Genomic DNA, 27,921 nt, shown 5'->3' with positions numbered 1-27,921 from the left:
GATGAAGAAGTAGAGGGATAGGCCGGCTGCTGTGCAGCTCCGTCAGCTCAATCCAATCCATCACAACTCATTCATGCGTTCCATCCGCCATTGTTAGGTCTGAGCTCGCATCCCGTCTCTCTCGCTGTCTGCCTCCCAACAGCGCCACATGGAAGAGTGTACTGTACTAGTAGTAGCAGTAGATAGACTGACTAGGCATGCTCGATCAGTCATGCAAATTGCATGGGGGAAACTGTTGTGGTAAAGCTGCGTGTATGAATATATGATCACGCGCGGTACACCCACCGATGATGGGGCAGCAGCTGAATTGGCAACTTTGCTTTTACCTTTTATTTGCAGCTGCCTTGACCAACCAGGCCCGAATTATTGCCGGCCTGGCTAGGGTTTGTTTCTTTGTGTCACGCCAACACTACATTGTTCTAATTATAGATGCGCCTTTTAGTCTACATACAGATACAGGCTCACATATTGATTTCTAGCCAAATACATTTACTGCACTTAAGTAACGTCCAAGCAAGCTGTTTCACATATCAAAGTCATATCAACCGAAATTAGTTGCCAAATAATGACACTCTAGACTCCTCGGCCAATGCTATGGTACTCGCTAGGAAATGAAAGGGCGTGGATGGGAGAAAGCTGCTAAAGCCTAAAGCTAAAACTAGACTTTCTACAGTGACAGGCAAACGACACCTTTCCCTGATCGCACAATCGCAAGAACCAGAAGAATTCTGCTGCGTGCTGCTTGCAAGGCTTTGACTGATGCTTCGTTCCGACGAATAGAAACAAGATAATTCAGCAAGATTATTTTCACATCAAATGCTTCAGCTTCCCTGTGATTCGTGACTACTTCTGAGAGGTTAAACCACACGCATGAACATGGTAATCATGCAGCAAAAAAATACCAGGAAATTGCTTGCCTTCTAAAATAAATTTCCACAAAAAAAAAAAGAGAACCAAGATACATCTTGCCAAAAACAAAACGTAACCGTATATCCCAGCCCACCAATGGAAACTCACGGTAAGATCTAGACAAGAACAAAACCATATACATTCTACAGTCTAAATGTAAACTGCCCTACAAACTGTGATACGGAGATGCACCCCGCCAGCAGTGGGGGGCTCTCCAACAAATGCTAAGCCCCCAGCAAAAAAAATATATTAGTGGCCCAAACAGCATGACAAGCAGTGCCCTCAAATTGGAGAAACTTCCCAGTGTCACGCTTGCACAATCCAAGCCACCGACCGATGGGCCACTAGGAAAATGACTTCCGGTGAAGAGACTATCCAAGAAGGCTCTATCACCGGTTTCAACTCTCGCAAGTATAAAATTTTGCGAGCCTAAAATTTTCCTGCCTAAATGGCAGACTAAGGCTCCAAAATTGATTGCCTGTGGTCGCGCCAAATCACAAGATGGCCCACCACTTCCACAACCCGGTGAAATGGCAATAATATCAAAGAACTTTATGACTAATCATTGTGCATTTGCTTTCTCCAACTTCTCTTTCTCAATCTCAACTCTTCTTTCCTCAGCATGTTGAGCTATGCCACTAGCAAGGGCCTGATAACGAAAATCAAGAGTTTGCATGAGGCTCTGGAACCTGATAGGATCAGATGCTTGCAAGCCTGTCAAAAACAGTGGGCACTCGTGAGAAACTTCACATACATCATGTATGCTCCAAACTTCTAATAACAAGGATTCACTTTACCTTGGACAGTTTCAACAAACAAAATGAACGGGTCAACCTCATCTATTGGTGATTGCAGCTCCTCATCATCACTGAAATCGTCATCAGAGTCATCATACTCATCAGCTGGCTGGAAGCCTCTGGCCTGTACCATAAAAATGATTATTATTTTTTAAATAAAAACAGAAGATGAATATCAATACAAATTTTACTAGTACATGCCACTGCATTTGTTACATTAGCATGAATTTGAACATGGAAGAAATATTCATGCAAACCGACCAGTACCTTGTGTAGACAGTTATTCTTACTAGTACAAAAAAGGAAGGAAAAATATTGAGGCCAATAATGCAATTTTAGTACTCAGAATGCAACACTAACCTCAGCAGCTAATTTCTGAAGATGAAGACTGTTTACTTCATCAGCATCTTCTTCATCAAGTCCCATCTCCTTCTCAGATTCAACCTCATCATCATCTTCATCTTCATCACCATCAAAACCATCCATATCATCACCATCAGCATCATCTTGTTTCTTAGATTCTGTTCATCAAAGAGAAAAGGATAGATAAATATATCAAGAAAATCTTACTCAGCTTCATAAACTTAAACAAATATATCATGCAGAAAAGTAAACTCCAATTTACTAGAAGAATCGTAAAAATATTCATATTCCACCTGCCACTTGCTCTTTGTAGGCAACAAGCAGATCAAGTGTTGCTTTGAAAATACGATTCAGGGCTTCTCCTGGAATATGATCTGCTGGAAGGCTAATAAGTGAGGTCAACCCCAAGCAACAAACTTTCTTATCATGCTCTCTGTAAACAAAATAGTAAAACGATTTCAGTTCACTGTAGAAAACATGAGGTAGATATAAGTACTGACAAAACTACTAAAAAGTACCTCTTAAAATTGGCTCGTACACCACTCTTTTTGACTTGTTCTAACATACCAAACCAAATGTTAAAAATTTCTGTCACAGCCCCAAGTTTATGTAGGGTTGCAAGTGTCAAAGAAGGGTTGTAGTAGAACGCATTAGCAATCTACAAGCAGCATATAAAGGCGCTTAGTAACATGCGTAGAGCATAGATAGCACATATAGTTTATAAAATGGTAGTTGAACCGTATATAAAACCAAACAAAAATAGTAGGCTATCAATGTCTCTTGCCAAAGACGAATAAACCCAAGAGATGATTTTTCCATACGATGGAAGGATATAAATAACTGTAACATGAAATATTAACCATAAGGCTGTTGCTGATCAGCAATATATTGGACAGCTCGTTTATACAAAAATTATTTTCAGAAAGAAGGGGTCTGCTACATAAGACCATCATTATGTGCTATTTGTATACAAGCAGTGTTTTGTGTTCTCTGCTCCCAACCATTGTTCATGTCAATTATGCTGACCAGCTCATCCAAGACCGGCATTACAGTAACTAATAGCAACCAGAGAAAGAGAAAATATGTAATTCAGGTATTAGGTTAATTTCCTTGTAGATCAGGTTATCAAGTGTTTAAAAGTCCCATTTATGTATATATTCTCATTGTAGAACCAAAGATCAACCCATCTGCCTCCCTGAGCTCAAGCTCATCCCCATATCAGTCACCACCACATAGCACAACACTACCATCACTAATCTCAACTCTAGATTGATGCCACATTGTGTAGTCCATGGCGCTAGCCACTTTTGCATGTGGAAAGATGACAGTAGAGCCTCCAAACCAGATGGATACTGAATGCCTGAAAATGACTAGATATGATGACAAAAAAAAGGTTCAAATGCATATACTCATTGATTTCCCTGATTTCAATTTAATTCTCACTTTTCCTACATTTTTAAAATCGCATATGCTTCCTGCTCCTGCACATCCCAAAGGAAAGCTCCAACCAACTTCATATAGATTAAATTCATTCCCATTTTCCTATATTTAAAATATGTACTTATTGGTATCCACTTGTTCTACATGTAACAGAAAGAATGGGCGAAAACCAAGCCAAGCATGTCTCAGTGCTTCCCATTTTGTATTGTGGAATACATTAAAAAAAGTACAGTTCAACAAGTTCACAAAAAAGATACCGCCGTTTACTAGTTACCAGGGCAACCGCATGTACCAGTTCATCGTATAAGCTTGAAACAATGATTCTAAGAAAGTGATCTCAGGCAACACTAACAAAACATCATTTGATTAGCAAGATTTGAAAACAAAGGGATCTTACCACTTGAACAAGGAGACATTTCAAATATGGTTTGTGTGCTCGACGCAATCGATCAATTGTAAGACTGAGGTAAGGCTCAACCCATTGATCCACATTGCCTTTGCAGTTTTGAAAAACCACCTCAATGAGCTTGGGAGCAGGCTCAATATCTGAATCTTCCATGTTTTGATCCATCATAATCTACAAATTTGAAAATTATCAACATATGCTAGATTGCTAGTACACTGTTATATTGTGAAATCTAACAAAAAAAATATGGCAATTAACCCAAAACACACTCACAGATGATAGTGCACTCCACAAGCTTTGCTGATAATCTGGGTTTTTGCAGGCAAGAAAATGGTCCGATCCCCGGGAAACATAGTTGTCCAATGGAACAAGAATATCTGTGGGGAAGACAACAAAAAAAAAGCTAAGACAAAGCTGCAAAAGTCTATTAAATTTAAATGCAAAATGCACTTTTCTCAAGGTAGCATTTGCTAATAACAGGGCCTCAAACAATTTGCAAAAATGGAAGATAGATGGACATCTTCCACTCAGATAAATGGAGAAATTCATTCAAGACGACAGCCCAAGTAGAGCAAATTATCAGCTGCACAAGGCACACAAACTACTAGATTATATTAGTGCAGCAGGAATATTCCCAGGAGATGAAAAAAGCAAAATCTATTCTGGAGCAAGCTACTGCAAAACCTTTGTATTCATATGTCAATATATTTAGATTAGTTGACCAGATACTGCAAAATCTTTGTATTTCTGAGACTTGAACATGATAAGCGTTGGCACATGCCTAGATTTCAATGAAACAGCATTGGCCTATTGCGAATACATTTTTTTATGTCAAGTAGCATCTTTTTAGCCAATACACTAAGATTATGAATAGACAGATTCAGCATCTAAACGTGAAGACATTATTCAACATCTAAATGGCACCAAAATTTGGGGACCATTGAAACCTGGAGTCATGCACAACAATTTTGGAGAATGGCACTAAAAACATCATGATAAAGAATGAAACAGAGGGAGTAGAAAACATTATTTAAATCTAAAAGGAACAGAACAACAATAGGACTTAAGCAAATATTGATGAATGCATGTATTCCATGTGATAAGCATGAGGAATCTGTAAAGGCTATTTTAAAAATATCACCATTTAGGTGAAAAACAAAGAGAATAAGACGACAAAGATGAAAGGCAGAAAATACATGTATCTGAAAAATGGATAAAGAAATTAAAATGTCATACTCTCAAAGAAGTCTATTGCCCAATCATTTAGAGCCTCCATCATCAACGGCCACAGGCTCCACATGTCCAACGAAATTGATGGTGAGAAAAAAGTCATATATGAGACAATTTCTAGAACTTCCTCATAAACATCTGCAGTATATTTTAGAAGCATAAGTGTATGAACAAAAAACAACAAAATAAATCATAAGTAGTTAGTACTAAACAAACTTAGCATAAGAATCCAATACCTTGTAATTCTGCTGCCACGTTATATTAGATCATAAACAATTAACATTACTTACGTGCTTATTATAACTTTTCTAGTTTTGAAATGGACAAATATTTAATTGGAAACATCCCTGTCCAATAAAATTGTTTGTGCTGTTCTCACGATCAGCAGAATTAATGTTGTAAATCATCAATTAATACATCACCAGAGAAGACATGTCGAACATAACTTTGTAATACAACACATACTATTGCCATTCCAACAGTTAAAGAATCTGCATGGTTGGGACAATCCCCTTAGACCTGTGGAATTTCCCTGGGCCCAAGTGGCACAACAGAGCCACGGATGGAGCTGCACAAGGACAGAGAAGGGGGGGAGGGGGGAACTAAAGACTATGTTCAATGAAACCAGATAAAGCACCGCCCTTGCATTAAGAAAATAGCTAACAGTTCAACCTAATCTTATCTAGAAAATACCCAGAGTCAATAGTAACCATGTGGGTGCTGTTGATACACATGAACATGCCATGCATGAACTCTTCTGACTGAAGAAAGTTAGGAATGTTGCTTCTTTATGAGCAGCATATGACACCAATAGTTTGCAACATCATGGTGATTGGAAAGGATACACTAAACGCTACAATACTACCAGTATATGTATATGAAATACTATCCACAAACAGCTCAATACCTTGACCATCAGAAGTCAACATCCTGCGCATTATTGGCAACAGAGTTGGCTCAATTTGAATAAAAAGGTGTGGGAGACTGCTAACGGACTCAAGGATTGTGCTTATGGCTCGTAAACAACCAACAGCTGCCAAAGCACCAGAATCATCAGCTTCATCATCAGCTTCTTGACTAGCCATGCATCTCCAGAAGGCAGCAGCCTACCAAAGGGATACAAAAAATGTGTTACTAAAGCAACACAAAACAGAAGGGTTTAAATGTACAGAAAGAAGAACGCACCAAATTCTGGCACAACCCCAGTGCATATGGTGCCATCTCTTCACCAAATTTATCAACGATGGTTTCAAGAGTGAAAACAAGATCCTCATTCTCAACTTCATTCATCAGTTTAAAAAATTCTGGACAATACATGATCAGCCACAAATTAATCTACTGTCAAAAGTACAAGGTTAACAGAAGTAAATTTAATTATCATACCATCAAGGAGTTGAGGGAGTATAGGTCGTATCTCGTTGAGATCTGCACAGGCAGAGGTATAGTCAAATATTTTTTTAGCAGTCCAAAATTTAGTATGAAAATTTAAGGCATGCACAAAGCAAAACTTGCCTTTGCATGCTTCAACAAAAGAACGAAGTGCAAACACTGAATCGACCCGAACAGGGAGATCTGGATCACGCATTCCAGAAACTATACAATGCATAGCTTTCCGAAAATTGTCCTGGTCTGAAAAACTGATATGTGCATACTGTCCAGCAACCCATGCAGCCTATTAGATAGAATAGGTCAGATTGATGCCATAAAGAACAAAATTGATCACAAGTTAACATCGTATAGCACAAACAGAAGACCTGATAGAGAATAATTGTCTAATGCTGTGTTAGATATGCATGTCGTTTTAGACATGTCCAGCTAAAATTTTGAATTATTGAGTATCAATAAACTAGCAAAATGGCCTGTATGTTGTTACCAATTTCAAAATCACATCGGCACAATGCAGAGAGGAAATTTATCTTGAATTTTAGAGCTTAATTTTAGAATTAATTCGAGGTTTTTGCTTGCCAAGTTTTCACTCCATTTATTATTAACTTTCAAGTATGATCATGGTTGAGAGCTCCAGGGTCTATCTGTGACTTTCACTGTTCTACCATGCATTTGGTTTGGAGAAGGGATGGACAGTGGTCCCACGTGTCAGTTTTGGGAGTTGGTGGTGCGGTGGTGGCAGATTCACCATTCACCACCACCACTCCCTCCCTTTTTAGACAGGATACATGTAAGTCATGTGCGTGGATTCTCAAAAGGTACTTTCAGGAGAATATAATTTATCAGGTTTCAAATATATTACAGCAGAGCCCTCAAAGATGCAATTTTTAGACTGTCAATGGAAGCACAAATCTTCTCAGCTTTAAATAACAGATACAATGACACATGCAATTACATTTCCCAACTTTGAGAGATTTGCAATGGTATTTTCCAACTCTGAACTATGACACCGAATAGCCACAATTCTTAATATATGCCTCAAATTGTGAGGCTCACACCAAGCCTAGGAGCATTGCTCACATGTCATTGCGGCATCAGAGCCACGTACTGAACATCCTATGTTATTCACTACCCAGTGCATGTAATGCTTGAGATCTTCAGTGGCATATATATTGATTAGATGTGAATTGGGTGTAATTAACTAGACCACCATCATTGTAAAATAAGTGGTTTATACTTTTTTCCACAATAAGCAAAACGGAAACAGAAGTCTGTAATATGCTTTGCACATGATACACGAATGTGTCAAAAGCAGCTAAGAAGCAAGTAAAATTATAACTTTCAATTGACTCTACCTTGGCACGCAGGTGTCCAACATGACTATTAAACTCAGGGAAGACATGCTGGACCAGCATTCGCTCCAACTCAGCTTTATATGGATCGGTTTGCTTCAGCTTATCACATAATGTCCCAATAGCAAGAAGTGCTCCATCTTTTTGGCGATATGGCTTGATTTCAATAGATGCCTCATCATATCTGTAAAACATTCATTAATCGAAGTCACCCCCATGTGCCTTCAGATATGTTGAAGCACTTCACTGAGTAGAAAGTGTGTAATTATTGAAGACAACAAGTGGCAAGTAAATCTTACCTCCTAAAAATATCCACAATGAAATGGATAAACTTTTGGAGATTGCTTTTTCCTCGTTTTCTTACCAATTCACTCACAAAATCCATAGCAGCTGTTCGAGGACTGTACAAATCTTCAATGATATCTACAAAAGAAGTCAATGCATGAGCAAAAAACCTACAGTAATGAACTGAGACACAGGAAACGTGTGATACTAGGCCTTGCTTGGGATACTAGAGTTTCAAAGGATCCCTAAGTCACTCTGAGTGATATCCTACTCTAATTGACAGCAAGACAGGGTCCTGAAATTCACCATATCCCTTCCGAACATATTCATGAGGATCTTCATCCCATAACTTTTGATCATTGTCATTGAAACACATGAGCGGAAAAATTATCTCGAACAGAATGATGTCGATTTGAGGCTGCATCAACTGATACATACTGTTCTTTGTAACACTGCAATATACAATCAATGTAATAATTACTTGTCTTCGAACAAAATCATAATTAATATAGACAAAATAACTTGTGATCAAAAGCAGAATAGGGGGAGAAAAAAGAATAAGCTTTGAAGTAGCCTAAAAAGACATAATAGAAGCAAAAGCTGCATTAGAGGAATCATCAGAAAGGCAAAATTACAACAGAACATGCCTAGAAGACATCTCAGAAAAACTGCAATTGAAGGCTAGTTCAACATATCCATAGCTTTAAAGATCAACACAGCACAGTGTGTTTCATTTCCTTGTTCAGAAAATTGTACGTCCATCGAATGCTCTTATTTGTTCAAAAATATTTCCATAAAAAATGGTCAAAAATAGTTTTTTGGTTGACATGCATAGCACAGGTATTTCCTTTTTATACTTTCACCAAGCTTATCTGGACATGTAATCTTCCATGGATCAAAGACACTGACTTGCCTACCAAATATGATTATTTGGTCAATACATGTTAGGCCAAATTTCAACCAAAATAAACATTTCAACTCGATGATTAGTAGCGGCAAACAAGCTCCAAATCTAGCAAAACACAATGAAATGATAAAAGAGAATGGTCTGTGGTTTTAGAACAGAAACAACATTAGAAAGCTACAGAAAAGAAGCAAGAGGTTCGATTTATGGACACAAAATGCTTCTGAAAAATGATCATTTTATCCTCCCAAAACAAACCTGTTGGTTAGGTATTGAAGAACAAGATTGATAACCCTGTCTGGCAAATAGTCACCAGTTCGAACTGCATTCAGAATCTGCAAGTGGCAGCCCAAAATTCTTCCAGCATAGTTCTTTTGAAACATTTGTGCAAAAGCTTTACTCTCTGGTTTCTGTAGTTTCATATCACCAAATCTGCACAGTGCATTGAAAGGTAAATAAATTAAATGATTACCAAAGGTAGGGCTGAGCTTCAATGAACACTGACCGGGTGTATAGACGATTCAATATATGAATTGTCCATTTCTTAACTTTCCACCAGCCCCAAGATTTCCTCACATCAGGATCCAATGGTTGGCCTTCCACTGGAACTGGTCTTTCCAACAAGTTTATAAACAAACTCATCCATGCATTGAAGACATTTGGGTCAAAGAGCTGCTTCGGAATCTCCAACTACGCAAAGCAAAAAAGGAAAAATGTAAGTGTAAAAAAAGAGTACAAATTACAGATAAGTGATGACGATCATTTAATTATAATAAGCTAACGTACATAAATTGAAGACCAGAATATTTTGCATATTAGCTTGATCAGGTCAGCTACTTCAATTGGAGGGTTGACAATCTGAACAAGTTTGCTAAAGATACTTAGCAAGCGAGGAAAGGTCTCCTCAACAATGTGATATAAAGGGATCCTCTCCTCCTCAGATTTGAACCTTCAAAATAAATAAAAGTAAATTAGAGACATCATTCGAAGAAGCACACATACTACGTACATAACAAGAAGCAACCATTTAATCCTAAACAGCAACAAACTAAGAGAATTATACTCAGCACACATACTTCAAGTTTTCCAGGAAAGTGTAAAAGGTGATATGTGATTCTGCATTTCTGCCATCAAACATTTACCAATTCTTTAACTGAAACTTTGAATTTACAACAGTCATGATTTTTCCCCCAATTACATCAGGCGTTTTTTACCAGTCTGTTCAATCAAACAGTTAAACATGTGTGCGAAACGTTTTAAAAACTCAAAAAAATATAAAAATGTGTAGAACACACGAACTAATATCTTTAGCAATATTTAGCAGATAGTACCATGTGGATGGGTTGCTCTCAAATTTTTCCTTGTTTCTCTATCAAATTTCATTAGCTTTTTATTATTTTTAATATATTATGATGCACTCTATAGCAACAGAGATATTCTTATTGAGACACAATCCATAGCTGACACAGGCAATGTAAGCAAGAGTAGGGAAAGGGACCAGTACTAATACAGTGGTGAATAGTCAACAAAGAACTAACTCTGAATGATATAGTTTATAGTGTGACAGCTTATCTATACCAAATTCAGATATAATGCCGCATGAAGACATCACAGAATAAATGCAACTAGAGAGAACTGGTGAATTGCCCCCATGTTGAAACGTAAATGGCAACATTCAACAATATTATGTAGCAATTTTGCAAGAGAGGGTCATTTGAACAAACATAATAAGAATAATACAAATAAGAATGAAGCAGACAAGCACGAATTGTTTTAAACCCAAATCAGAGCATTAATTACATAATAGGAGGTAAAAGAGGCAGAACAAATCAAAATACAAACAAAAATTGGCAGAATGATTTTAAAACACACAGATAGAAGGAAACATAATTGAATAGACATTAATACTTACTCATATTTCCTGGAAAGAACCCTTAGCACATATAAAGCTCCAAAAATTTGATTTTCTGATTCCAGATTGTGTGTAACCCAATGAAGGAGACCTGGCCACTGCTCAGGATAGTCTGAATGTATTATAGTTTTGATACTTTCACCAAGCTGTGCTCTGTAAAACAACCAATGAAAAGATTTCTCAGCATGTCAAGGAGGTGTTGCCATCAATAGGACAGCATGATATTTTCACCGCAAGAATATACAATTTCAAGGGAAATAAGAGGGATATATATGAAGGTACTACATTAATCATATTTCAAAAATAGTTGAAATGGACCTTCTACTAAATAGCAAAACAGGATGAATCAGGCATGTACTTTAGATTCTATTGGAATGTGCATAAGTGTTATGTCAAACATTACCAGTGACAAATGAATACCCATGCCGGTTGTACCTTACATGTATAATCAATTAATCATGACACAACAGTGAACAACATATTTGTCCCGGAGAGCAGTTAAACATGGTGATTTGGTTTCTAACACCCATGCAATCATCGTTTATGCCCAGTTGGCTGGAGGGTACAATGGCCAATTGCTGAACTAGGAAAAGCAGATAACAGGAGAGGTTGTTTAGTCACCACCATCGTCATTTGCACCTTGTCATCACTAGCCAACAACTCTGCATGTGCTAGAGAGGAGGAAACTATCATCCACAGGACGATGAGAGAGAGCACCAGCAACTAGGGTTGAAAGAGTCTTTAGTGGAAAGAAAAGGAAGGGAAAGGAGGGGAACTAGTGTGCAGAGGGATGATGGGCCAGCCACTATTCTCCTCACTCACCTTCCCTTTTTATTCACCATTTCACCTTTCATTAAGGTGTATTATTACTGCCCAAGTAACATCCCCTACCCTCTAGCAAACTGTAACCGTGATGGCAACGGTTTGCAAATATATAGCCTAGGACAAATCATATATGCTACTCCCTCCGTCCCATAATATAACAAGTTTTAGAGTTGGACACGGTTATTAAGAAAGTAGGTATAAGTGAATGGTGGAGGGCTGTGATTGGATGAGTAGTGGAGGTAGGTGGGAAAAGTGAATGGTGGAGGGTTGTGATTGGTTGGGAAGAGAATGTTGGTGGAGCAGTTGTTATATTTTGGGACAAATCCTGAGGACTAAAAGTTGTTATATTTTGGGATGGAGGGAGTAAGATGGAGCGGAACTCAGCAGTTACTACGGTAATTATCAGAACCATGCAATTTTAATGAATTAGGTTTCTACTAAGGAATTCAATGTAGAATCTCAAAAGGAACATTTAATTATTAACAAGAATAATGGTATACTGAAGGCCGAAGTTGTTATCACAATAAGTCAAAGCTCTCTTAAGATTGTCAAGCCTTTCACAAGCATTAGCAACATACAAACTGTTGGCTAGAACAGAGCAGTTTACCTTAGTAAAGGGGGTACTAGAACAATAAAACCCAGTATATTCTCGCGGACCATCAATTTGTCACTTTCTGAAATCTTTTGAGATTCCTCTACAGAATAAACAATCGATACTTTAGGTAATCAGAAGTCATAAATAAGTCAACAGTCAACTACCAACGTCTACATACCAGGATCATTTGGAGACCAGTTCTTTGCAACAAAGTTCTTGAAATGAATACTTGCAACCTGTCGTACAGCCATATCACAGCTCCCATCGACAATAATCTGTAACAACCTAACCAGATGTTGTGGTGCGTATTGAAACTGCAGAAATTACAGAATTATTAACACAGGTGCTCAACAGAAAATGGCAAAATAGTACAGTTTGCGATGGGAAAATATATAACAACTGTCTGACTTGGGTGTTTGAGGAGTGCTTGCTCTCACGAATTTCACAAAGCTCAGTGAATTTGAACTACCACTAAGTCATGCTTAGTAATTAGTGCAGATCATTGTGGGAGGAGCATACAAGCAACCTAAGCCATGCTTAATAATTAGTGCAGATCACTTTGGGAGGAGCGTACAAGCAATCCACTGTCTAAAGTGTGCCTGGTCATATTACTTGTATACTCAGTTTCTTGCTAAAAGAAAGAAAATATCCTGTTAATCAAGTATATTAGATGGTGGTACAGTGCTGTACATCCCTTCTCTGCCTTCAAATGAAACAAATTACCAAGTATTAGCATCATAGCAAACCAGAAATGGTACCAGTACAGGACTTCTCAGGGACCATGTTTTATTAAGTATTATCTGGACAACTAGTTTACATTAGTAACTAACGATAGTGCAACTCATTACTAAATAAATGAGCATGATGTCTCCAGCAAGCATGTTAGCTAGCTTTGAACAGGGAAGAGACAATCATTACTAATGAAAAGATTTACCACAATACAAATAGAAGTACATGGAAAGGCACAAGAAACCATTAAGAAAGGTCAGAAAAGTACGTAGTTCCTTTGGAATAAGGATTCTCCACTAGCATAGATAACGGAATAAAAGTATAAAACTCCATGTTTAGTGTACTCTAGGCTGACTAGCTTGCACAACTCTGCTGGTACGCATAGTCCACTTGATTGAACATTATGGTGTCACCAAATATAGGACTACAAAACAGCAAAAAGATCCGCATTTTCCAAAAATGCTGCTTATTCATGTGTTCGCTTTGCAGAAAGAACAGAAAAGAATACCAGCGTTCCATCTGACACAAACATTTTTCAGTTGCCTATGTAGTCCCCCACATTTGAACATGTTGACCGGCTAGTTTGTACTATGATTTGAACAGTAAATTAAGCTACCAACCAATCTCGCCCAGAGCAAGGAGAGAAGTAACTCAAATTACTGTTGGCGACCCCAGAACTTAATGCCCCTAACAACCCAACGCGCTCGAACAGTATACGGCAGTACCAAGTTTACCATGGCCGCAGTTACCATAGTAAGACCTGAAACGAGTACTAGTATGACGCCACAAACAAAACACCCTGTACCCATCAGAATAATCAGAACCCCCCTCCGCAAACTCCCAAAAACCCCCCATCGTTCACACAGGGACAGCGAGTTCATCACAGTCCCCGAGCCAGATTCGACCGGATCACCAGCCCCTGAACCAATCCCAGATCGCTAGGAGCGCGCCGCCACCGGCGATCAAACAGTACCGCGGCCGCCGCGGCGCCGTCGAACGGGTGAGGGGAATTGGCGAGTTCGGGACGAGCGCGCTGGTTCGGGAGGGGTCGGGCGGAAGGAGGCGGGAGGGGGCTCACCTGGTTGAGGCTCTCCTCGGCGGCCTTCCGCTCCTCGGGGACGTGGCTGAGCGCCGCGCGCAGCACGACGGCGAGGCTCTGCAGATCCATTGCCGCCTCCGCCGCCGCCGCCGCCGCCGCCGTGGGGGGGAGGAGAGGGGGTGTGGCGCGGTGCCCGCCGGCGAGGCGCGGGGGCGGGCGCCCCGGAGAACCAAAACCCTAGCTCGCTCGAGACGAGAGAGAGAGGGGAGGGTCTCGGGCTGGGGCGCGGCCGCCGCGAGAAGCTCGGAGGTGGAGAGGGTGGCGACTTGGCGTGGGTGGCGGTCTCCCCCCTTTTTTGGCGTCGCGAGGTCTTCGGGAAGGGGGGGGCGCGTGCAAACGTGGGCGCGCGCTATTTAACCCTAGGGTTTGGTCAGGGGAGGGGATGGGCTTGTGGGGCCCACCGGTCAGCTGTGTGGGCCCGGTATCTTTGGGGGCACTGCTGGGTCGGCCCCACCGGCCCGGAGGGACATACAGCTGGTTACAGCGTCGAGTTCAATCATTTTTTTTTTCTCTCGTTTGGGGCCACTGGTATAATGTTTACTCCGGTTTTTATGAAGTGGATCCCCTTTCTCGATTAACATAGAAGACTTTTTTTTGGGACCCTTTGTTTGATTAAATTGAAAGTCTAAACGAGTTAGCCACCATTTGAGTTCAAATTAGAGGATGATTATAATTGAGTTTTAATTATTCTAAACTTTAAAATAGATTTATATGATATTTTAAAGCATTTTTATATAAAAATTTTCTTACGGAATGTACTGTTTAACAGTTAAAAAGTATGTTAAAGGAAACTGAGGTAAAATATATTTTTTAATAAGAAAAGGATGGGGCCTTATATGAAGATGCGGTGAAGAGATGCACATGATAGTGCAGTGTCAAGGTGTGTGTGGTTTTTAATCCCTAAGGTTTCATGTTCAATTCCAACACACTCACAATTTCTTCTTAAAAATGTTTGGAGGAACGTATCTCCCTCTAAATCACCTTTTTTTACATGAAGATGTAGAGAAAAGCAATACGAGGATATGAGTAGGAATATGTAAAAGGAACACGCCTGAATTACCTCTCTAAACTTTTGCAACGGTCCGAATTACCCCCACAATTCAAAAACTAGACATTTCGCATCTCAAACTTTCAAATCGGACAAATTACCCTCTAACACAATCCGCAGCAGTTTTGGTCATACATGGCATACACACACTAGCCAAAAACAAATCTAAAATCGGTAGGGCCCACTTCTCCGATATCCTCCCCCCCCCCCCTCCCTCCTATGTTTTTTTCTTTTACATGGCAAGCGACACAGATGACAGAGGAAAGGCCTTAGCCTTTGCAAGGTGATTATTTATTAAGCATAAAAGGTTGAGGATGGTAAATGTCTAGTATTGTAGGTTAGGGGTAATTCGGACTTTTTCATACATAAAGACATGTGAACGCTTTAGCCATGTATTGAGGAGCTTGAGATTTTGAGAAGCAGCGTGTGAGAATTTAAAAAGGTTGTGTCTTCTAGTTTATTTTTTTAGATACTACATAAACTACAAAATCTTATACTCATAGTAAAAATCTAAATTGTTTGGGGAGCTGAAGATTCTATAAGAAGTTATAGTTATCAGAAGTCCCCCTCAGACAGGACCTTCAATGGCTATTTGTTGGTGAATTCTGAGTATATATTGAACTGTAGCATGGTTGTATGCTTTGACTAGTTGACCACTGAACACATCCATATGCACATATACTACTTTAGGATCTACTCTTAGGGTGTGTTTAGTTCACGCCAAAATTGGAAGTTTTTTTGATGTGATGGAAAAGTTGAAAGTTTATGTGTGTAGGAAAGTTTTGATGTGATGGAAAAGTTGGAAGTTTGAAGAAAACGTTTGGATCTAAACTCGGCCTTATAAAGAAGAGTAAAAGGCACCGATTGTACCACAACATCGTCACACTTGACCACGTTTTGTCGTGTGTAAGGTTAGGCAAGTTTGATCAACTTGACGGTTGTTCTATTGTGTCGACGTTTAATATCGCGACTACGGTATTTAGATAGTATGGGGATCGTTGGTACTAGGGTATATGTGAGATTGAGGTAAAAGAGATGGAGACAGCGATTTTTATACAGGTTCAGGCCCCTTATCTGACAGGTAATAGCCCTATATCCTGTTTGCCGAAGATGGTGTTGCTCTTTATTCATCTGGATCACACAAGTACAATATTTGGGATAACCTATCTAGCTGGCGTCGACTTGGCGGCTAGATAACCAACTCGTAGTCGATGACAAGGTAGTCTTTCTCCTCGAATCCGTACTCGGCGAGATCAGAGATGACGCTAGATCCCTCTTGCCGACTTCCGTAGGCACTGGATGGGGTATGTCTAGGCTTATCTCTGATGTTGATATCTGGCGACGTGTGTCGGCTTGTGGCTTTGCGGCGTCGTAGATTGTGGTAGGTGTGTCCCCTCTCCTCCTGGGGGGATTGTATTTATACCCATAGATGTCCCCTTGTCCAAGTAGAACTAGGGAGATAAATATGGATACGATCCGAGTAGTCCTTGTCGTTTCCATATAGAACTCTACTCGTCCTTCCTTATCCGAAACTCCTTCTATATATGAGGTTTGTTTCCGTATAGGACATGGTATGTAGTGGGCCCTGTCGAGCTTAGTCGATTACTATTGGGTATGTGGTATCCATAACCCTGACATATTGGAGCAATAATTGTGGCAAGATTATTTCCCAACATATTAGGACCCGGGCATCAATGAAAAAAGTGTGACAAGATTTTCTTCAACCTACTAAGGTGTGATTAAAAATTTGATCATTCCAGCTTAAGCAAGTGTAACTGATAACCAAACAACCCTTAGTCACTTGTCTTACAAATCCAATTGGACTAACTTTACCATAAGAATCCATAGCTCTATTCATCTTACACTACTAAAAAACGATTTTTCATGTTGTCACCCTTTTACTTTTGCTAGTGAACTAACGAAACAAACGCTTGTAAAAATATATGGGAGGATTTTGGGTCATGAGCTGCCAGCGAAAACCGATTTTCGCCGAGGGACACTTATGAGGTCCGCGATAAAAAAAACAACTCTATTTTTTTAAGGCGGAGCTCTTAAGCGTCCGCTAGTAAAAACAGGTTTCTCTAGCGGTAGCGAGTACATCTCGCGAAACAAATCCATGCTACTCCCTCCGTTCCACAATGTAAGACTTTCTAGCATTGTTCACATTCATATAGATTCATTAGCATCTATATGAATGTGAACAATGCTAGAAAGTCTTACATTGTGGAACGGAGGAAGTATTAAAATCCCACGCCCCAACCACTGTCCCCTACGCCTCCTCGGCTCCCCCTCTTCTCCCTTACCACTTCCTCTCCCTTTCCTTCTCCTTCAGCTCTCAGTGACAGCGACGGTGACGGTGATGGCGACGAGAGGCGGGTGGCGGCGGATCCAACAACGGGAAGGGACAAGGCCGGTGGTGACGACGGGGTCAAGGGCCACCGCTGGGAAAGCTTCGGTGTGGGGTGCACGCAATGGATCTGACAGCCCTAGGTCATTGGGGCACGGATCTGGCGATCCCAGGTCCTTGGATTGACGACGGCGTGGCCCTCGTTGATGACGGTGGTGGGGTCACGGGCCACCACCAGGAGAGCTCCGGTGCGAGGCGCGAGCGATGGATCCAGTGGCCATGGGCCCCACGAGCCATGGATCCGGTGATGGAGCTCGGGGGTGAGGGTAGTTTGAGGCGATGGAGCCTTGAGTCCCCTCCCCGCCCCGCCCTGCCCCTCCCCTCCCTCTCGCCCTCTTTTGGATCTTGCTCAAGGACAAGGAGAGGAGCCCGCCAGCGGCAACAGCAGAGGGGCATAGCAGCGGCTACTCCTCCACTCCCAGATTTGGCATGCTCGTCCAGAGGTCCTCCGATGTGATCATCCCATTCTCTGTGCAGATTTGATTTGAATTTAGGGAGAGGTAATGCTTGGGAGCTAGGGGTGCTAGATGTGAATTTTTCTCTTGCATGATCTTCCCATTATCTTGCAGGTTCATTTGATGTAGATGATTAGCATTTTGTATTCCATACCAAAGATGATGCAGATGCTTTGATTTGTACGCTGTGTGTTGATCTGTCAAAATGATCAGCCATATGAATGCGGTTTGTTTTGGGCCAAAATCCATCATCACTAGCGGTCGTCTTAACCAGCCACCTATGAGATTCTTCTTTTCGCAGAGGCTGACTTAACCTAACCACCCGCCGAAACCATTTTCGCTAGCGGCTGGGCTAGGTCGCCTGCTAGTGAAAACCCATCTACGTTGGTTGCTAGTGGCCGTAAGTGAAAATGGTGCATTTTCACTAGCCATTGATCGCTGGTGGTAGTGTAGGCTGCCAGAGAAAACTTAAAACGGCCGCTAGAAAAAATTATTTTTTTAGTAGTGTTAGGTTGTGTTCTTTCTTCAACTCCAAACAACAACTTTCTTATTTTTCGTTAAAACGACTTCATTTTTTTTAGAAATTTTTATATTAAAGTTTCTTTTATTGAATCAAATAGACCTGTTTTTTAAAGTTTTTAATAATTGTCAATTAATCTTACACTAATGGCTCATCTCGTTTTACATATCGTCGTAAAGTTAAACCAAATTAAAGATTCAAACTAGGCCTAATTAATTAGGTGTAGTTGCAGACTCTCATTTCACATGGTACCAAGCTAAAATCAAACGGTAATATTGGCCGCCCTTGATGCATCTCAAAAGTATATGTGCAATATTTATGTCCCTTTGTAATCATGTATGGCGGTATATATCTAAGTGGCATACATGGCGTACTGCCTTTTTATAGGTTGTTGTCACGTATATTTGAGGAGCCTCGTAGTGGCACGTAGACTAGGGCTGCGAGTTCTTTATAGTGCATTTGACTCTAGAAGTGGCTATAATCTTATATTTCAGCCACTGGTATTTTTTTTTCAGATCTCATACTTTTTTTCAATTTTTGTGGAGGTACAAAATTTACAATGAACACCCTAGAATTTAGAAAGGAATATAAAATTCACCCCCTCTCTCTCCATCCCTACCTTTCCCCACTCCCCTCTCTGGGTTGTCCGCCGTGCCCATCGATACAGCGCCGATGCACTCTCATCTCTCCGTCGGCACCTCCCCCCTCCTGGCTCTCCCGCGGCAGCCTCTCCCTCTCCCTCTTCAGCGCCGGTCTCTTATCTCGGGCGGCGAGAAGTTCTGCGACAAATCGAGCGACGAGCCAGCGGCAGCCCGAATGGGGCAATGAGCTCGACGGTGCCGGTGCAAATCGACATCCGAGCTCGGGCCGACGCAGATCGAGCTGAGGGGCAGCGTTGGCGGCGAGCTCCGTGCAACGCAGATTGGGGGTAATGGGCCGCCCCACGCCATGTGTAGGAGGAAGACCGTGGCAACAACTACATCTTGCCAGTGCCCGTGGCGACCACTCCTCTCTCCTCTCCGATTCCCGCGGCGGCCTCTCCCCTCTCCTCTCCGATGACGGTGCGGTGTCCCTCTCCGGTGAATCGGGGAGACGGGCTGGCAAGCTCGGCGACGCGGAGAGGAGGAGAACGCAAGCTCGGCGGCCGGGGTTCAAGCAAGGGTGGCAATGAGGCTCCCTCTCCGGCTCGGCAGCAGCTCCCTTCGGCGCCGTTCAAGGGGTTTGGAGCGGATGCGTCACCACTGGGCCACAGACTCTCATAGTGCGGATGCGTCGTTCTCCCTCGCGCCGCACGTCCGAAAATTGACGAAGAACACGTGCCCAATCTGGGCTACACGAACTTCGTTCGGTCACGCCCCAAGCCTAGCTGAAGGAGAATCTCCTAACTGTCATGGGTTGACCGAATGCTACATGTATACATTGTGAATGGCCTAAGGTGACATATCATCATTGGCTACAAGAGGACTACATGTGTAGGGGACAACATGCCAACAACATGTTGGAGATATGCTTGGAGACAATGTGTAGGTATAACATTGAGCACTTCAATTTTCTGGCTAGCTCTACACATGTCCATTTCAAGCTTACTCTAGAATAGTACCAACATGCAGGTTGTGGCTATTTATACATAGCAATAAGTCGTGAGTGTGCCATTGCTTCCAACTTTTTTTATTACAAGAATAACACATAGTACATGCTTAAACAGACGGAGACCGTTGGGAAATTCATGCGCCTATTAAATTTATATGAAAATGCTCATATATGTGCCTAATATTCAACGGCTGTGGCTGTGGTTATGGTTACAGTGGAGGTAGCGGTAAAGCCGTTAATGGTAACACAATGACGATGACCAATGTTGTTGGCATTGCACATGTGGTCTATCGAGTATCTAGAATCCGATGTGCAAATCATGACCTTTGTTAGACCAACATATTATTTATTGGAGAGCCACCATATGGCCTATTAACTTTCCAAGGTAGGATAATGAGATATAAATCGTGAAATTTTTGGGGTGGACAATTTTTTTATTTCCCATTGATAAACTATAATTTCTAAAAAAAATGTTAGATACAATTCTGTATTGACTCATTTAAAGAAAAAAAATCCCAATGCACATTGAATTCTAAAGAGTTCTGTATATTTAGTCCAATATGGATAATCGAGAAAACTAATCCAAGTAATGTATTATAACAAAACCGACATAATTAATCTCAGAATTTATATGATTATAAAGAAACGGTAACTGACATTGGTTACTCTCTTCCTCTTCTGTAAGTCCTACAAAATTAATCATAATTAATCTCCTATGAACTAAGAATATGACGACATACAACCCTCTCTGATTCACCTTGCTCATTGTTGTCCCTCGAAAAAAATTACTCCTAACTAACATTGGGTTTGTTCGGCAGCCATATAGCTACAACTGCATTGCCGTTAAGTGTATGTGGCACTACTGTTGGACTTTTGTTGCTGGCTGCGGCTTAGCCAAATCATGCCCACTGGACACTGGCACTGGTAGTTCCATAAGGTAAAAAAAGACATGCGATTGACTAGTACTACCTCCATATTTTAATGTATAACGTTGTTGACATTTTATTCAACGTTTGACCATTCGTCTTATTCAAAAAATTTATGTAATTATCATTTATTTTATTATGACTTGATTCGTCATTAAATATTCTTTAAGCATGATATAAATATTTTCATATTTGCATAAAAATTTTGAATAAAACGAATAGTCAAACGTTAGTCGAAAAGTCAATGGCGTCATACATTAAAATACGGAGGGGATATTAGAAAAAAAAAGATCTTGAGTTTCTAGCATCAGTTTTCCCCTACCCAGGAAACAGGGAAGCACCTAGCGAAGTAAAATGACAGAGGCCAGCAGAGGAGGAAGAATCTGCCTCTCCTTTTCCCCGGAAAGGCAAAGAGGTCTCTCGATTCGGCAAATACGGGGGCGCACAAGCGCCGTCGCAACAAAAGCACACCAACACCACCAACAAGGAAACGGCCGGTGTTCGGTTTTACCTGCCCCCCGCGCGCCACCAATTTATCCATTCTCTCCGTCCGGCCCACGCGCGCACCAGCTTTCCGCGCCACAGCAGCGCACGCATTGCAGGGGCGAGGAAACCCCCTCGCGGCCTTGGGGGCCGTCCGATCCCCATCGGCCCGAGCTGGCGCTGTGCCAGACTCGCACGTGGGCGCGACGACGCGGGTGGGCCCACTGCAACGCTGACACTTGGGCCTGTCAGCCCGGTGGGCCCTCCATGATTGCTACTGCAGAGGGAGGAGAGCGAGAGACGCTGCCGCTATGCGCCATCGATGGCGAATCCTTCCGGGGGCGAGGCATCATGGCGCGCGTTGCGTTGCATTTCTGCGTGGGCTGCGTGGTTTGGTTGCGGGAGGGAGTTCGGGCCTGTTTAGCGGGTGAAATAAAAGTTTTTAGATATCACATTGGATGTTTGATTGAAAATTGAAAGGAGTTTTCGGATATGAATAAAAAAACTAATTTTATAACTCGCCTGGAAACTATAAGATGAATCTTTTGAGTCTAATTAATCATCATTAGCACATGTAGGTTACTATAGCACTTATGGCTAATTATAGTCTAATCATACTCAAAAGATTCGTCTCGCGATTTACATACAAACCGTGTAATTAGTTTTTCGTTTATCTATATTTAGTATTTTATATATGAGTCGATGTAATGTTTTTTTTAGAACTAAACAGGCCCGTGGGCCACGTTTTTGCACTGTCACGTCGTCGTCCTCCTCACCGTGACCACCACCAGGCCTGGCCTGCTTTTTTCCGCTTTCTTTTTTTCCCCTTTGGATTTGGAGGAGGGAAAAAAAGCGCGCGGGCGTGTACCTGTGGACTGTGGTGGATTCGGCCGTGGCTAGTAGGAGGAGTAGCTTTTTGGTTTGGGTGCGCTGCTTTGGCCGTCAGCTCTCTGGCTGACCGGCCGGCGGCTGCCTACCTACCTAGCTGCGCTACTGTGAAACGAGGACATCACATTGGGTGTGTTGTGTTTAGTTTTTTTTTTTTAAGTCTCTGATGTATACGGACATATATTTAAAGTATTAAACGTAGACTAATAATAAAAATAAATTACAGATTTCACTTGTAAACTGCAAGACGAATTTATTAAGCCTAATTAATCTGTCATTAGCAAATGTTTATTGTAGCATCACATTGTCAAATCATGGCGTAATTAGGCTCAAAAGATTCATCTCGCAATTTATATGCAAACTGTGCATTTGGTTTTTTCATCCACATTTAATACTCCATACATGTAACTAAATATTTGATATGACGTTTTTGACCAAAATTTTTTGGAATCTAAACAAAGGGCCGTTTTGGATTGAAGCCAAAACGTGTCCCTACTAAAATTTTGGTAACTTAAATAGTAAATGTGCTAGTTTGGATTGAAACCAAATAATTGGTAGTGCCAATGCTCAATTTGGCTATATTCTAGAATCTTCTTCACTATTATACTAAAGTTTGGCATTATATTGGTATTAAACCAAACATAGGCTAGCTAAATTTGCCCTACCAAAAAATTGGTAGTGCCAGATTTTGGCACTACCATTTAATTAGTAAGGTAGAGAACCAAATAGGCCCAAAGCCATTATCGTTACCAATGAATGTGTTGGCTACTCCCTCCGTACTAAAATATAATAATCTAGGAGGAGATGTAACCTCTCCTAAGTTGATGTATGTGGACACATGGATGTGACCCCTTCTAGATTGATGTATGTGGACACTCATAGAAGAGGTCACATCTCTTTTTAGGTTGCTATATTTTAGGACGGAGGGAGTACGTGTTTTGCTTCCGTGGAACAAGTACCCGTTATTGGAACCAGGATACCGTTATGCTCAATCGTCTCGCAACTCGACTGATCTGATTTGACAGATATCCAAAGCAATGGATATATGCTGTGCAAGCCTACCATCAAAAAAACAAACTTCTCAAAATGAATATGCATAATTATTTGTCTAGTAGATTCTTTCTCAGAAGTTGTTTTTTTTTTCCAGAGAGAGTAGACTACTGTATTACAACATTGTAAAACAAGAGTACTTGGTAGTACAAATCTACGTGGTGCTTTTCACCGTACAGTTTTTGTTTTCAATAACAACAACAATACTATAATAAATATATAAAAGGAAAATCACACTGCTATGCATTTTTTCCCTCCTCGTGGTCTAAAAAAGACTAGGGTGAAAAAAAAGGCTCTTGGCTTGAATCGATCCGTATCAAGCTCGGTTTTAACTCATGGTCACAAAGAACCAAGTTGAGTTAGATTTTTTGGGTTAATTGGATCCATGTCACTACAAATATGTCATTTTAGATAAATTCCATTTATATTCACGATATTGGCTACATGTTATTGGAATTTGGAAAAATTGAAACTATGCTACTCTGTTGTGTTTTCTGTTAGACCCCTATACGTGGGACCAACATATCAGTTCCTTCTTCCTCCCTCTTCTTTCTTCCCCACGTGTAGTTCAGGCTAACAAAGATTTTTAACAGAAAAAGCAACAAAGTGATACAGTTCCAATTCCCCCAAACTCCAGTGGCACGCAACCGATATCGTGAATAGTAGTGTCATTTATGTAAAATGGCATGTTTGTAGTGGCATGGTTTCAATTAAACCCTAGATTTTTAGCTTGTTAACTTAACCAAATAACTACTCACAACTTAGAGCATCACCAAGAATGGATGCCCAATAATTTTGGATTTTTTTAATAAACATTTTGCTCCAACAGTTACTCTAATGAGCTTTCAAAAACTAGTCCCCATCACCATCTTTCTCGCTTTCCAGAAGCGCGCCGACTCCGAATAGTAAGCGCAGTATATGGAGAAAGTGGGGCATGGAGAGGGATCACATCCAGGTAGAGGAGCGATCGGTAGGAGGGGGTGGTGTGACATTATGGCCTAATTAAGATGTATCCTTTGTGGTCTATGAATGTTGTGTGTATTGATTCATACCACCTTGCTAGTTGAACAAAAGCAGAACCAACTTATAAGGTCATGTCCCTTCAACCATACAACTTGCGAGTTAACCCTTTTATACAAAGTGAGGATAAAAGTGTAAGTGGCGTGCTATGTATAAGTTAGCCTACCCATCGAATAGGTTGCGTTGCACGGTTCTAGAGGATAGGTCATTACAAATGGTATCAGAGCCAACCCCATGATGCATGTGGGCTTCGCCTACAGAGGGATGGTGAGCTATTTTATAAATGGAATCAGAGCCAACCTGTGTCTCATGGAGGATGGGCTATTACGAACGGTATAAGAGCCTACAGAGGGAGCATGTTCTTTGACATTTACTTGGCCTATATATGTGGCTTACAAGTGTTGTGTGCGCTTGGTTAGTACCACCTTATTAGTTGAGCAACAATAGAACCAATTTACAAAGCCCTGTCCCTCCAACTATACCACTTTCAAGTTAACTATTTTACACAAATTAAAAACGAAAATATAAGTGGGGTGCTTATATATAAGTGGGCCTATCTGTTAATGGGCTGGGCTGCACAGTTCTAAAGGGTGGGGAGGAGCGGTATATGTTCCTTTTTCTGTTGGATGGACCTGTTTTTATTGTTGGGAATTAGTTTTTAGATCTTTCTTGGAGAGAGGAATCTACACACCTCAAAGTCTAATTAGGAGTCTTAAAAACATAATTTTAGGGATAGATTTTTAGGTATCTTTTGGTGATGCTCTTACTTACTCGCTAGTCTTAAAAACATAATTTTAGGGATAGATTTTTAGGCATCTTTTGATGATGCTCTTACTTACTCGCTAGTATAGAATGTCAACATTTTTCTTTATTCAATGCTTATTACCTCGTAGTAAGTCCTTTAATTACTTTAATTTTTTTATATTTGAGTCCTTTAATTACTTTTAATATTTTTGGTCGGTTCTTTACATGCGGACGAAGAGGATCTTTGCATGCGGTTGCCCCAACCGCATGGAGGAGAAGGTCTGCAAAAATCGCTCTTTTTACATGCGGCCAGCGCAGCGGCATGCGAAGATCCTATTTTCGCATGCGGTCGCTTATACCGGCCGCATGCAAAAATAAATTCGGCAAACAAAAAAAATAAAATCCAAAAAACCCCCCTAACCCTAGCCCGCTGCCGCACGCCGTCGCCGGATCCGTTGGCGGCGGCACCGAATCGGTGCCGGGCGGCGATGCCCGAGGCGGCCGAGCCACCCCCGCCGCTGCGGCGTTGAGGAGGGGGTATGCGCCGCGCCGTCGAGGAAGGGAGGCCGCCGCTATTGCCGAGCCAGCCACTGCCGTGCCGGATGGGAGGCCGCCGCCGCCGGTGCCGAGCCCGCAGCGCGCCCGCCGTCCAGACCCACCGCCCGCCGCTGCCGTCGTCGTCTCGCCGTGCCCGCTGCCGTCGAGGAAGGGAGTGCCGTGCATGGAGGTCGGGGAAGGCCGCCGCCGCCGTTGCAAAGCATGCCGCGCGCTGCCGCGCCGGATGGGAGATTGGGGAAGGGAGGCCGCCGCCGTTGCCGAGCCCGCCGCCGCCGGTGCCGCACCGCTCCTGCATGCTCGGTGCGTTGAGAGAGAGAGAGAGGAGAGGAGGAAAGAGATAGGAAAAGGAGAGGCTGAGAAAAGGATAAGGATGGGGAGTTTAAATATCCGGATAGGGGGAGAGAGAGAAGAGGAGATGAAAAAAATTTGAAAGGAGGTGGTGGGAAAAAAATAATTTTAAAATATCAAACTTCGAATAAAATTTTATCTAGATAAATGAACTCGTGTGAAAAAGTTGTAAAAAACAAAGTTGTAGAACTTATTGAGATCTTACCAATTTTATTTTGGTCATTTCTCCATCCGAGTTTTATTGAACTATATAAAACTTGAATTTTAAAATATAAGAAATTCAAATAATTTTTCGGGGTAGTAAATGATTTCAAATGGAAAAGTTGTCAACAATAAAGTTTTATGACTTATCAAGATCTACAACTTTTGTTTTGGTCATTTTTCTATATGACTTTGTTTGAACAGTTTGAATTTGAATTTCAAATTATGACAATTTCAAACAATATTTACTAGCACTAAATGAATTCAACTGAAAAACTCATCAATAACAAAGTGGTATAACTCATCAAAATCTATAACTTTTATTTGGGTCATTTCTTCATCTGACAAAATGATTTGTAACATTGTTCACAAAATGTATATATCTCTTATATAGTTTTATAAACTATTAGAGAGATATGTAAATTTTATAAAAATGTTACTATCGCTTTGTCGGATGAAGAAATGATCAAAATAGAAGTTATAAATCTTGATGAGTTATACAACTTTGTTGTTGATGTCTTTTTCAGTTGAAATCATTTACTGCTTTAAAATATTATTCAAAGATTTGAAATTCAAATTTTTAATTGATAAAACAAAGTCACAAGAAAAAATGACCAAAATAATATCAGTAAGAACACAATAACATGATAGAGCATGATTTTAGAAACATTTTGGAAAAAGAATCATCCAATTTGGAGTTTGTATGAGTGAGATACACTAGTTTCAAATTTTCAAATTTTTCAAATTTTATTTTCGCATGCGGGCGCTTAAGTGAGCTGCATATTTTTCCATGCGGGCACTTAAGTGAGCCGCATACAAAAATGAGCTCATTTTTTCATACGGCCGTCTTAAAAGACCCGTATGGGAAAATCGATTTTTCCATACGGACCACTTAAGGAGCCGTATGGAAAAATGGGTCTCGATTTTTGCAGACGCTACTAGTTATGGTCCGTTTGCAAAAATTATGGGCTCTCGTACAGAAAAATCACTACTTTTGTAGTAGTGACATACGATAATCTGATGAATTAAAGATTACAAAGGTGATATAAGTGAGCTAAAGCTTCTTAATGAGTCTAATGAGCTAGCTCACAAGCCAAGCCAGCCAAGCTAAACTTTTTAGCTTGTTTAAGTTAACGAGTTCAACCGTGACCATATAAGGAGCATAAACGAACCGATGCTTAGCATCACCTACGACGAGCTATATATCTCTATGTGCATTTTACAATGTACCAGTTTCGATAGCTAGTCTCCAACTGTTTTCTTTCGAGGGCAGAGTACACTCCCATTCTTACTTCGAGTGAAAAAAAAAATCACTTACTTCTAGGAAGGCAATCATTTTGTTCTTCTTTAAAAAGGTGCATGTATGTTTGGACCAATAATCAGTGAGGATTTCAGTAGTGATGGCACCCTTTGCATAGAGGATCTCTTCAGCCTTTATGCTCTGCTGGATA

General features: G+C 41.0%; 1 protein-coding gene across 1 annotated transcript; it reads right to left on the bottom strand.

Annotated features, from left to right (window-relative positions):
• Positions 1-913: 913 nt before the first annotated feature.
• On the bottom strand, positions 914-14,557 carry LOC127762105 (importin beta-like SAD2). The gene is made up of 22 exons (XM_052286469.1): positions 14,212-14,557; positions 12,583-12,718; positions 12,417-12,504; positions 10,985-11,137; positions 9,859-10,021; positions 9,578-9,762; positions 9,331-9,504; positions 8,475-8,620; positions 8,183-8,306; positions 7,887-8,067; positions 6,658-6,817; positions 6,529-6,570; positions 6,331-6,449; positions 6,053-6,251; positions 5,152-5,283; positions 4,189-4,292; positions 3,907-4,086; positions 2,588-2,727; positions 2,363-2,502; positions 2,067-2,227; positions 1,707-1,830; positions 914-1,623 (listed from the first exon to the last, which is right to left on the bottom strand). Exons 1-22 carry the CDS (start codon positions 14,299-14,301, stop codon positions 1,472-1,474), a joined length of 3,093 nt encoding a protein of 1,030 aa, XP_052142429.1. The 5' UTR covers positions 14,302-14,557; the 3' UTR covers positions 914-1,471.
• Between the last annotated feature and the right edge of the window lie 13,364 nt (positions 14,558-27,921).

Source organism: Oryza glaberrima, chromosome 2 (genome assembly GCF_000147395.1).
Source record: "Oryza glaberrima chromosome 2, OglaRS2, whole genome shotgun sequence".
Lineage (NCBI taxonomy): Eukaryota > Viridiplantae > Streptophyta > Magnoliopsida > Poales > Poaceae > Oryza > Oryza glaberrima.
This window is presented reverse-complemented; position numbering and strand designations above follow the sequence as displayed.